General features: G+C 39.4%; 1 protein-coding gene across 3 annotated transcripts in view; it reads left to right on the top strand.

The window, feature by feature from the left end:
- The window catches only part of ERCC8 (ERCC excision repair 8, CSA ubiquitin ligase complex subunit), a 40442-nt gene that overhangs the window by 10088 nt on the left and 17405 nt on the right, over window positions 1-12949 (top strand). For 2 of the 3 annotated variants that reach the window (XM_083576243.1, XM_083576244.1), the window contains exons 4-7: window positions 1548-1671; window positions 2776-2857; window positions 4770-4838; window positions 8402-8468. In XM_083576243.1, the coding sequence (XP_083432369.1) occupies window positions 1548-1671; window positions 2776-2857; window positions 4770-4838; window positions 8402-8468 (342 nt within the window). Of the gene's footprint in view, window positions 1-1547; window positions 1672-2288; window positions 2504-2775; window positions 2858-4769; window positions 4839-8401; window positions 8469-12949 lie in introns of those variants that run through there. The other variant, XM_083576245.1, reaches the window with a different exon arrangement.

Raw genomic sequence — 12949 nt, 5'->3', positions numbered from 1 at the left:
AAAGTGGTGCTTCAGGTTAAGAACAGTTTCAGGTTAAGAACGGACCTCCAGAACGAATTAAGTTCTTAACCCGAGGTACCACTGTAAAGCTTTTTCTAGAAGTTAAAGAGAGATGGCGTGGAACCCTCTGCTTCCTCATATCTAGCATGGCAAGCCACTCCCACAAAAAGACAGGTGACCCCATGAAATTGTCCATGTGTGTCTGTATACTTGGCCTAATCTCTGAGTAGATGTAGACTGCTTGGCTGGGAAGGTTGTTACCTGAGCTGTGCTAGACCTTCTCCCCTGTTTGAATCATTAAAGGAACTTTAGTGCTGTTAGTGCCCTAGCCACTACCTGCAGAGATCTGCTTCTTTTTTTAATAATAATTTTTTATTATTTTCAATTACAGTCCGATATTAGTCTCATTATAACAGTACCTTATTTATAATACAATTATTAATACCAATGGTTCAAATACTGAATTATATAATTTAGATAAAGTGCCCCCCCCCGGCGTGCTAGATTTGATGGTTTTCTTTATTTCTGCGTTTCAAAATCTTATTGATTTCAATTACATTCCGGTCATAATAATAATCCCTCATACAACAACTGCAATATTCGTAACCTCTATTTGTGTTAACATATTAAATGATTTATAAAACTACAAGTGAGGAACTCAAACTATATCCTTCCTCCTCCTGTGTATGGCAGTTACTCTGTCTGTGGTGTTTCTTCCTCTCCTTGTAAGATGTTATGTCTTTCTTTCCCTCGGTTGTTGCTGTTACCCATCATGCTTTGGGCAGAGCTGATATCCCATTGTTGTTCCAGAAATTTCTCCATTGCTCCGTCCTGTGCTTCATTGTTTTGCAACTTTAACAACAGCTGCAAAAGTCACTCTGTCCCAGTAAATATTACCTGTTGTCTCCATGTATTACAGTTTTTAAATATTTTTTTGGAAGCCGCCCAGAGTGGCTGGGGAAGCCCAGCCAGATGGGTGGGGTATAAATAAATTATTATTATTATTATTATTATTATTATTATTATTATTATTATTCCTGTCAGCCTTGGAAGAAGAGCAGTCTGTCAAACTGCAGATGACTCAGTAAAGAACCTTGGCAGTTCACAGACTCCTTTCATCCTTCCTTCCAACTGAAGATATATGAGCAATTATACTTCCAATTAAATTAAATTCCAAGTCCTCTTAGCATTATTCAGTTCACTTCGTAAATAATAAAGTCAGTTTCCATCATAAACCTTTTGCAAAATAGAGCTTCTCTCCCTTTTTCCTTTTTTTGCACATGCAGTTCCCTTTGATATTATATTCCATATTTATAATCCAATTTCTTCCATCCCCGCTTGTACAAATATAATTTGAACTAACATTCAGAGGAGGGTTGCCACATCATAAATGTAGAGAAGAAAACTTTAAATGAAGAAACCGTAGACTCCCCACCCCCCACCCCGGTCTTTCAGAGTTTTGCTTCTTAAGGCACAAAGGCTTAAGCACATAGTTAGGGCAAACACCTGCCGGTTGTAACCTTTGTCCTTCTGTTATTGCATTGTAGAAGTCATCCTAATGTTCATAAATTCAGTGTAGAAACAGTTCAGTGGTACCCTCATGATACTGGCATGTTTACGTCAAGTTCATTTGATAAAACCCTGAAAATATGGGACACAAACACATTACAAGTAAGTCATATCTTTAATTGTTGGGTTAAATCATGGGAAGTATCTAGTGTTTTGAAAGTGGAAATGTGTTTGGGTTTAATGGGAAGCTTAAATTCTAGAATACATTATAAAAACAGTAATTACAAGTGTTTACTCAACTTCTGCAAGGCTGCCTATATATTATTTGCAGCAGGATCAAGTCTTATGGTACCAGGATTTGATCCAGAATCTGTGTCTGACAAGCAGGGACCCATAGTTGGGGAAACTAAGCATGCAAATCTAGCTGGTAAGATCACTTTTAGAGTAAGTAAGTCAGTTGACTCACTAATAGAGGCAGACAGTAGACAAAATCATGGACAATTTAAACAAAGGAAGTCTATGGCATAATCAAAAGTTTTTGCAGTTTGGGCGAACAGCTCCATATCGTGTGATTTTCATGATGTATTCTTCCTAATCTGCATTTCTGCCGCCATGCTAATAACATTTGCATAATGAAACTGAGTTAGATTTGGATTACAGTTATACAAGCCACCTACCTGTCACCACATGATGTCACAATGACATCAGGTGACACATTTTTTACATAGCACTGTGCACAGGGTGTTTCAAGCCCCAGCAATAAGGTGATTATTAATGCTTGCAAAGTGCTGTGTGTAGGCTTTCCACAGAGTTTCAAGGTGCCTACAAACCTCTTTTCAACCCAGTTTCATCTTTACCTGCCTTGGATAATATTCAAATGATAGTTTTCTTTGTTGTTCGTTTTACTGCTGTTCTCTTTATTCATGGCAGGTGGTGAATGTATTAATACAAGCCACTCTCACTGAAATTTTCTCTGCTGTTTCTTGATACCCCAGTACGTACTACTATGTTGTTGTTTTTTACATTGTCATAGTTAGCAGGTTTAAACTAATCATTTTGGCAGAAATATCAATTTTGGTTAGGGTCCCATCTTGCAAATGTAAGTGTGTGCCTGGGTACAATTTGAAGGAATTCGCAGGATGGGGTTTTGATGCCATATTTCACAATATATTTCATAAAATCATAAGATTTTAAAATCTTATTTTTATGTTAAGATTTGGATCAGGACATTCAAATTAAATAAACATATTGTCTTTCAATTGACAGCCAGCAGATGTGTTTCATTTTGCGGAAACAGTGTACAGTCATCATATGTCTCCAGTTGCTACCAAGCATTGCTTAATCGCAGGTTTGTATTCACATAAAAGGTCAGCTGTGAGCCTAGAAGCAAATGCTTTTGGCTTACAGTTAATTTCAGTTTCTTCTTACCAAGAGATAGTTGTGAATTTGTTGGCCCCTAGATGTTTGTGCTTCCAGTTAATTTTAGGGTTAACTTAGGGACGCGGGTGGTGCTGTGGGTTAAACCACAGAGCCTAGGACTTGCCGATCAGAAGGTTGGCGGTTCGAATCCCCACAACGGGGTGAGCTCCCGATGCTCGGTCCCTGCTCCTGCCAACCTAGCAGTTCAAAAGCACATCAAAGTGCAAGTAAATAAATAGGTACCGCTCCAGCCGAAAGGTAAATGGTGTTTCCGTGCACTGCTCTGGTTCGCCAGAAGCGGCTTAGTCGTGCTGGCCACATAACCTGGAAGCTGTATGCCGGCTCCCTCAGTCAATAAAGCGAGATGAGCGCCGCAACCCCAGAGTCGGCCACAACTTGACCTAATGGTCAGGGGTCCCTTTACCTTTATCTAGATGTTTGTGCTTCCAGTTAATTTTAGGAAACAGGTTTAGATGAATATGAAAAATGGGTTGGGTAGAGGTTTTGGGGTTGGGGGTTTTTTTTCCAATTGGCGCATCTCTTGCTACTAAAAATATCCCTAAGCAATTTGTGACCAAAATAATAAAAAACAAACGATAAAAATCACCTAAACATTATTAAAGAGACATTGTGAAATATCCTCTAATATGCATTAAATCTTATCTAATAAAAAGCACCAGCCAGATGACAAATCACTTTGGTGTCTTTCAGTAAGCATTAACCTGGATTAGTGAGAACATTTTAACCTTGCTTTTTAAAATTACCTTTTTGGGGCAGGGTAGGTAAAAGGCTATGACTGCAATCCTATAATCACTATTTACAGCTGTGGGGTTTACCTCTGAATAATTTGCAAAGAATTGTGCTGCAATCTTTTATTTGCCTACTATTTTGCAGCCATTGAAATCTGCAGCCCCTACATTCAGGCTAAAATACACATACTAGGATAAAAGTTTCAGTAGGTGCAGCAGGACTTTTTCTGAGTAAGCATGCAGACTGATTGATTGCATTGTTAGAATATTTTTGTTGTTGCCATGATGCCTATATATTGTGAATTACTTTATAAATAAAAATCTGAATCATGTTTGAAGTAGCAGATGCCAAGCAGCCAATGGTGTGAAGGCAGAGTGGGGGACTGAGCATGCTTGTTCTTCCTGGGCTCTCTCCTTGGCCAATTCTCTAGCTCTTTCAGCATCTTCTTTAAGGCTCTTCATAAATCAAACACATTTACCAAAACAGAGTAATTTCCTTAATAAGACAGAATATTTTATCTAGAGTTGTGCTGTTAATTAAATGTATGTATTTGTATTAATTGTTTAAAAAAATACAGTGTACCTTCTAAATATGCATTAATTGGTCTTTTATTAATTGATCAGTATTTCAGATTCTGCCTTGTTAGAATACTGAGACAATATTCAAGATAAGAGATGGCTCAAATTACTGTGGTACAAGTTAGCATTTAGACTTAAGAGCCATAAATACTTTTAACAGTGTCCAGTTTGTAATTTGCACACAGTGGACTTCTGTTTGTACTTCCAAATGCTTCATTTATGAAACATTCCTTTGTGTCAATTTATAAAGAATAAAAGAATATCTGTTCACCCTGTTCTGTTTATTTTAATGTTATCGTAAATAAGCTGAATGAAGGTGCAGAATACAGTTACTAGGAAAAAAAATATTGGGGGAATTTGTAACTTTTGTAATACATTTATTCAAAGCCCCCCAAAGATATATAAAATACAATACAACTAGCACTTTCTCTGTGTGCTTTTTTATAGCTGCAATTTTAAGTTGCAGAGTGTGTTTCTCTTTTCTTTAATGTATTTTGTCTTTTTTTCTTACAGTTGGTACCAAAAGCCCCAAAGTACAGCTTTGTGACTTGAAGTCTGGATCATGTTCTCACATTCTGCAGGGTATGTCTTAGTCTGAAACATAAATTCTAGACAATAACTAATTTGAGTAAACTACACAGCATAAAGAACTGCTCTAAACAATATATTATTTGTAAGTAATATGACAGACATGTTATGTTCCAGTTGTGAAACAACACAGCAAGAATAGCAATATATTCCACATATTGTTCTAGCACTGTGGGTCTGAAGAAGTAAAAATATTGATTTGTCACTATGAAAACACTGGGCAATTTAGTTCAGTTTAGATTCCTTGAATTTCACATCATTAAAATATAAAGTGGCAAGTGTTCCCAGCAAACTGAGGAAACCACTTACCCAAAATCAGCTAGACAACTACCTAGGTTATTCTTGTTTGCATGTATTGGAGTGCAGCCGATAAGCCTAATGCAGATAGGCCATGAAATAAAACTTTGTATTCCAGAAAATGAATGTTTGGGATAGCTTTAAGAAGGATGTAGTAGGAGGTTCCATAAGTAATCATTTCTGTACCCTGGGCAGCCTCTCAGTTTCCTGCCCTCTGCTTTTCCTCCCTGCCCCTTATGCCATATACTACTTTTAATGGTGCTGGAGTTCCCATTTCTTGCTGCTCAGAATGACAATTGATATAAAAAACATAAGATGTTTTTCTGGCTACAGCTGACTAGTACATAGTAGCTGGCAAGAATATATGTGCCATGCCTAACCTACACATGCAACAGAATTAGAATTCCTAAGAGGAACAATGAACTGTATTACTTCAGGAAGCAATTAGGGAATACTAGTGTGAATGCTCCCCCAAGTAACAACAGAACAAAACCTTCCCTTCTAGTTCAAAGCTAGCATAACAATCTGTTCTCTGTTGTGCTTGTTTTCTATTGACAGTGCAGGAGAGTATTCAAAGATCTTACAGTCTATAGTGGTACTGGACATTTTACTACCATCTCATTACCACCTCTTTTTGCCGCATCTGTAGGCCAGACCATATTACCTCCCTCCTGCATTAGCAATATTTAGTTTCCAATTTATTTTTATGAAAGAAGCTGCAGGGAGTTCCACTTTGCTTAGTCTGCTGTCCACACTAGGTCTTGCTATGCTTGCTATGCTCTTTGGATCATGTAACTCTCTGATTTACCAAAATAATATTTAATGTTGAGTCTCTCCTCAGAAGGAGGCCATTGATGTAGAAAAATTAATTTGTATAGTCTAAGGTACTAAACTAGCCTAAGGTGTAGATTTACTTGTATGAATGTTGCTCTAGGATTCCATAGATTGTGTTTTGTAGCTTCATAAGCAAAATAATTACTGGAGGGACTGCATGTCTCTTCTTTTAAAGATAACTTGCTGTACAGAACAGTGTACTCAAGTGGGGGACAATGAAAGAAGGATGTTGACCATTACTGAATTGAAGTCTCTGTTTAGAAAGCGATCCCATAACATGCTCCGCAAAAAAATAAAGAAACTAAATCAATTCAAGTAGTTGCTAGATTGCAATCAATCTTTCTCTGAATTAATTCAGAGAGAGTTATTTACTTTGAAATAACTCATTTATACATTGAAGAATTGGTTTCTTACCATAGCAAACAAACCAAAGCAAAACAAAACAAAACAGGGCTAAGCATTTATCCTTCCAAATGGCAGGAGGGGCCTTAATTCAGCCCCCCACCCCGGTGTGCATATGGCACACCATGGCAATTCAGAGAATGGGAGGCTGCTCTTGTATCCCTATCTAGCCCCCTTCTTCACTTCCTATGCTTGCTGGAGGATATGGAAGGCATGTCTTCCGTTTCTTTTTCTTTTCTTTTTTTAAATAATATTTATTAGAGTTTCAAACAAATCACAAAAATGAAAAAAATAACAAAACAAAAAAGAATAAAAAAATAAAAAATACAAAGAAGTAAAACCAATTAAAAACAAATCAATCCTTCCATGTCTTATCTTTCATTTGCTTGTTTCCCTGACCTCCTCACACCTCCCTTTTTTGTATTCTAGTTCAATAGTTGTTTCAGCAAATCCTTACCATTTTTTCCTTTATCTTAATAGTTTATCTTAATATATTGTAACTTTACATTCTCACCTGTTAACAATCCATTTTTACATACCCCTTTGTAGCATTACTGCTAAAACCACATAACTTCATTCCAACATCCTTCTAACATTCCTTAATTTTGCAGTATTTCTGTAGATAATCTTTAAATTTCTTCCAATCTTCTTCTACCAACTCTTCTCCCTGGTCTCGGATTCTGCCAGTCATTTCCGCCAGTTCCATATAGTCCATCAGCTTCATCTGCCATTCTTCCTGGGTGGGTAAATCTTGTGTCTTCCAATACTTTGCGATGAGTATTCTTGCTGCTGATGTTGCATACATAAAGAGAGTTCTAACCTTCTTTAGCACCAATTGGCTGACCATGCCCAGGAGAAAGGCCTCTGGTTTCTTCAGGAAGGTATATTTAAATACCTTTTTCATTTCATTATAGATCATCTCCCAGAAAGCCTTAATCCTTGGGCACGTCCACCAAAGGTGAAAGAATGTACCTTCATTTTCTTTACATTTCCAACATTTATTATCGGGCAAATGATAGATTTTTGCAAGCTTGACTGGTGTCATGTACCACCTGTATATCATTTTCATAATATTCTCTCTTAAGGCATTACATGCCGTAAATTTCATACCTGTGGTCCATAACTGTTCCCAGTCAGCCAACATAATGTTATGTACGACATCTTGTGCCCATTTTATCATAGCAGATTTCACCGTTTCATCCTGAGTATTCCATTTCAACAGCAAGTTATACATCCTTGATAATATCTTAGTTTTGGGGTCTAACAGTTCTGTTTCCAATTTTGATTTTTCCACCTGAAAGCCAATTTTCTTGTCCAAATTGTAAGCCTCCCTTATTTGAAAATAATGAAACCAATCTCGCACTTTGTCTTTTAGTTTCTCAAAGCTCTGCAATTTCAATTTGTCTCCTTCTTGTTCCAAAATCTCCCAATATTTCGGCCATTTGGCCTCCATATTGAGCTTTTTCTGAGCCTTCGCTTCCATCGGTGATAACAACCTTGGGGTTTTATTTTCAAATAAGTCTTTGTATCTTGTCCAGACATTGAACAATGCTTTCCTGACAATATGGTTTTCAAATGCTTTATGTGCTTTGACCTTATCATACCACAAATATGCATGCCACCCAAATACATTATTGAAACCTTCGAAGTCCAAAATGTCTGTGTTCTCGAGAAGCAGCCATTCTTTCAACCAGCAAAATGCTGCTGATTCATAATAAAGTTTAAGATCTGGCAGGGCAAATCCACCTCTTTCTTTTGCATCAGTTAGTATTTTGAATTTTATTCTAGGCTTCTTGCCCTGCCAGACAAATCTAGAAATATCTCTCTGCCACTTCTTGAAACAGTCCAGGCATGTCTTCCATTTCTTCCACCCTGGTACAGTGCCTCCTTTACAACAGTGGTGAAGAGATAAGGTTCTGTTCAGTCAGATGCTTTGGTAATTCCAAAGAATTGTGCCATAGCTGTTTGTATATGAGTAGTCTCTTGTATACCACTAAGGATTCTTATGGCTTCTTATTTTTTAGGTCACAAACAAGAAATACTAGCAGTATCTTGGTCACCACGTTATGAATATATTTTAGCAACTGCAAGGTAAAAGAAAGAACCAACAATAAAGTAGTGACAATTAGAATGAAAATTAACCCATTAAAAAAACAAGTTCTGTGTTTGTTTCATAGTCTAGTCTCTTGCTCTTAACTTGAAATATAGGGAGTTCCCCTTAACTAGTGTTTTGTATGTATTTCACTGAAATTTAAAACTAAGGGTTATTTGAATGGAGTGTGCAGTATTTGTATAGCTGTGAGATAAAGGCCTCATTTCCCTAATCTACAAAACGTTAAACTCTCAAATGCTGTCATCTCTCACAACCTTAAAAGCATGGTGGGAAAAAGATCTGGGTGAGCCATTAGATGATACTATATGGAACAGTATCTGGGTAAAAGCTTCCTTCTGACCTGTCTCAGTAAGAATCTGGGACAGAATTTGTGAAATGCACTCAAAATTGTATGCTGAATATCCATTATTATTGAGTAATATGACCAAAAATGTATCAGTGATGTGTTGGAGAAATTGTAATGTTCCTGGTTCATTTATTCGCATGTCCCCAATTCTTTTTGTTTTGGAAAAAAGTGGAGATGAACTTCTGTGGTCAAGTTCTCCCAGTCCAGGAGCAGTTGTAGGTGTGGTCCAGTTGCAGTTGGGCCTGCAGTGACAAAGCTGGATGCAGAAGCATTCCTAGACTGCAAACCAGCTCTGTTACAGGGAGTGCAACCCCATCCAGAGTTGACCAATTTCTCAGACATGGGAACTACTTACCCACAGTGTCTCCATCTTGCTAGGATTCAAGCTCAGCTTTAACCTCATCCATCTTACCACTGCCCAGACAGATGTTATGGAGAAAGAAAGCTGAACATCATCAGCATACTAATGTCAGCTTGTCCCAGAACTCCAAATGACCACTGTCAGCAGCTTCATATGGCTATTAAATAGTCTTGGAGCTAAGATAGTGCCCTGCGGTACTCCGTTTTGTAACTGCCAGGCAGAGTGAAAGGCATTCCACAAGTGCTACTCTCTGGACTTGGTCTTGGCAGTAGGACTGGAACTACTGTAACACAGTGTCAGTTCCCATTCCCAGGAGCTGGTCCACGAGGGTACCATGGTCCATAGTATCAAAAGCCTAAAAAAGATTGAGAAGCAGGAACAAACGCTCTGCAAAAGTCATCAGGGCATCCAAGGGCAACTCAGTCCCATGGGCAGGTCGGAACCTAGATCAGAATGGAATTAATTGTCATCCAAGGATGCTTGCAGCTGCCCCACCAAAACACTCTCCACCACCTTTCCCCAAAAGGAGGTGTTTGTGACTGGTTAATAGTTGTGCCAGTCCAAGGAATGGCCACCGAGCTCACATAACTCCAGTCCTGAAAGACCTACATTGGCTCCTGTAATGGTTATAGGGGTTGCTCGTGCGTAAGTTGCCGCCACTCCTGACTAGGTTGCCTGGTTAAACCTTTTCTGTCTGGACAGCCCTTCACTTCGTGGCTGTTTCAGTCGCTAGCAGAATCCGTCAGTGGGCGTTTCTTGAACTTCTTCCAGCAAAGAAGTTCTTTGACGCCAAGTCTACGCCTACTTTCCCTGCGCGGAAGTCTTCTGCGCAGGGTGGGTGTGGGTAGCGGAGGACCCGTGCTCTCCCCGCTGGTCTCCGGCGAGGAGTCCTGGAGCCCCCTCGCCAATTCCCCCATCTGCCCCCCTTTATCCCTGGTGTTACGTTGATTTCCTTCCCCAGCCGATGAGTTGCCTCTCTCCCTGCTGGGCCCTTCTCCAGCATCGCTTGGGAGCCTTGCCTCCGCCTCTCGCTCCGATGTCAGTTCCCTGACAGCTCCCAGTACATTTACGAGTACAATTCAAAGTGTTGGTGCTGACCTTTAAAGCCCTAAATGGCCTCGGCCCTGTATACCTGAAGGAGCGTCTCCACCCACATTGTTCAGCCCGGATTATGAGGTCCAGCTCCGAGGGCCTTCTGGTGGGTCCCTCACTTTGAGAGGTGAGGTTGCAGGGAACCAGGCAGAGGGCCTTCTCAGTAGTAGCGCCTACCCTGTGGAACACCCTCCCATCAGGAAACAACTATCTGACTTTTAGAAGACATCTTGAAGGCAGCCCTGTTTAGGGAAGTTTTTAATGTCTGATATTTTATTGTATTCTTAATATTTTGTTGAGAGCCACTGAGAGTGGCTGGGGAAACCCTGCCAGATGGGCAGGTTATAAATAATAAATTATTATTATTATTATTATTATTATTAGTTCAGATCCAGTTTCTTTATAAGCAGCTGCACCACCGCCTCTTTCGAGGCAGGTGGGAACCATCTCTTCACACGGACTTCCGGCCAAGATGGCATCAAGCAAGATCATTCTGGACTGAGCTCCACAGTCTGTTTTAATTGTTTAATTGGGGTTTTTTTCTTTTTTCTTTTTATGTGCTAATGCTGTTGCCGGCTCAGCAGCTATCTGATTTATTGAGGGCAAGGACCTTTTCAGTGTTGTTTTATTCTCCAAGGAGCCAAGAATCATAAATCAGTTTCACAGGGAGTTCAACAGCCGTCTCTGTGGCATTCCTGGGGTTTATCTATACAGGTTTTAAACTTTATTCTAAGGATTTTTTTTAAAAAGCCTTTCAAACTTTTCAATGTTTTACCACCTCTTAACATAACTGCTTATCTTTGCCTGCCAACAAGGGGAAAAAATACAAGCTTGTTTGATTGACTGTTTGCTTGCTTGGGAAAAGGGGGAAAGCAGGCTTGAGGAGAGGCTGGCAGATAGTGCTATTGCTCAAATAAAACATTTCGTAATGGTAGTTACCTGAACTCAGCCACTTCACGTGCAAGTGGAAAAGCCTACACAAATCACCAACAGAGACTAATTACAGACTTTATACGTGAACAGAAGTAAACCAGCCACAATTTAATCTCAACCCTTTCAGACTCTGACCTAGTTATTTTGGACAAGTGATGTTCTGATGACCAGGAGGAGGAGGTCAGTTCTCAGTTTTCACTTGTGATGGCAGCTGCAGCGGAGGACTCACAGAATGCTTAGCTAAATGAAAAGCTAGCTTGTTTGTTTGACTAGGCATTGATTTATTTGTAATAATAATAATAATAGATGTTAGCATCCGTCTATCTTGGGAGACAACGGAGGAGTGCGCCTTTGGGGGAAAGGTCAATAATAATGTATTTAACACGTTTATACCCCGCTTTTATGCCAAACAGCTCAATGTGGCTGAAAACAAGGATAGAATTATTAAATCAGGGAAGGGTGAGCTTTGCAGAGTCAAGGTCCGCATTCCCTAAAGGCAAAATAGTTGGGGGACACATACTAGAGGTAGGTACAGTCAAAACCAAAAGTGGGTGGGGACATCCCTTCCCTCTTCCTTTGTCTCTCTCACACAGAGACTCTGTCTCTCTGTCTCTTCTGCTAGCCAGTTTGCATTCTTTTGTGAGCCCCAAGGTCTATGCTATTTCTCCTGCCTCTTCAGCTTTTTCTACCAGCTCTTCTGTTTCTTGTCATGGTGATATCATTTTTTGGATCTCCCCCAGCCAGTTTCCCTCTGTGCCCTGTGACGTACCTTTGTGCCATCTCAATGGGAAACAGAAGAGCCAGCCAAAGATATCTGTCAAGCCCAGCTGTCAAGTTGTGATGCCCAACAATAAGGGATGCCAGGTGGAATACTGAGTAGACACTATACCTGGCACACTCTGTTTCTTCCTCTGAGCCGCATCCTTAAAAACACTCCAGCATCTACCCAGACCACAGAGCACACTAGGAATGGAGTAGCAGCCTTTTTTGGCAGGGGGAGGTTTTCTGCAGTGCGGAGAAATTGGCGGCGATGGGGCCAAATTCAGCAGGACATAAAGGGGAGTCCCAAGGGCTTTATATGGACCCAAGGCTGCAGATAGTCCATATGTGCCATAAATAACATGTTTAACATGTACATCAACAGAAAGATGTCGTAACGCTTAGAAACAAACAAAAAGCCTGTTAAGTTAACCATCTGGTGCCATCCCTGATGGTTTTTTAGGTGCCAGGTGAAAAAAACTATTTAGACATTTTAGTGGCAAGTAATAGAATTTATTATTGTTGATATGTTTTACTTGTTTTATGAAGGTTTTGGGAATATGACTTTCTGGGTTTTGATAACAATTGTTTCATTTTTATGGCTACCATTTAAAATTTTGTAAGCTTCCTTGAGGGCTAAGGTCCAAAGCTGAAGTAAATGTATATTTTTAATAAGGTACTCTTATAAGTAGCAATTGTTAAATTTGTACTTTCCAAAGCAAGATTTTTTTTTAACTACACTGCGTTTGTTTTTCCATTCAGAATGAATATAATTCATTGACAGAATAGGCCAATAATGAAATACAGAGGAATTTGTAGAAATAAGCCGTTCCTTGGTTTACCTTTTTCTAAAGCGCATGAAATAGTCAGAAACTTTTCACTTGGAAAACGGTAATTCACTGTATTAAAAATAACAGGATAGGGAAGACCAGATATTGCGTACATATTAACAAGAACTTGCACATAAC

The sequence above is a fragment of the Podarcis filfolensis genome, assembly GCF_964270895.1.
Source record: "Podarcis filfolensis genome assembly, chromosome: 11".
NCBI lineage: Eukaryota > Metazoa > Chordata > Lepidosauria > Squamata > Lacertidae > Podarcis > Podarcis filfolensis.
This window is presented reverse-complemented; position numbering and strand designations above follow the sequence as displayed.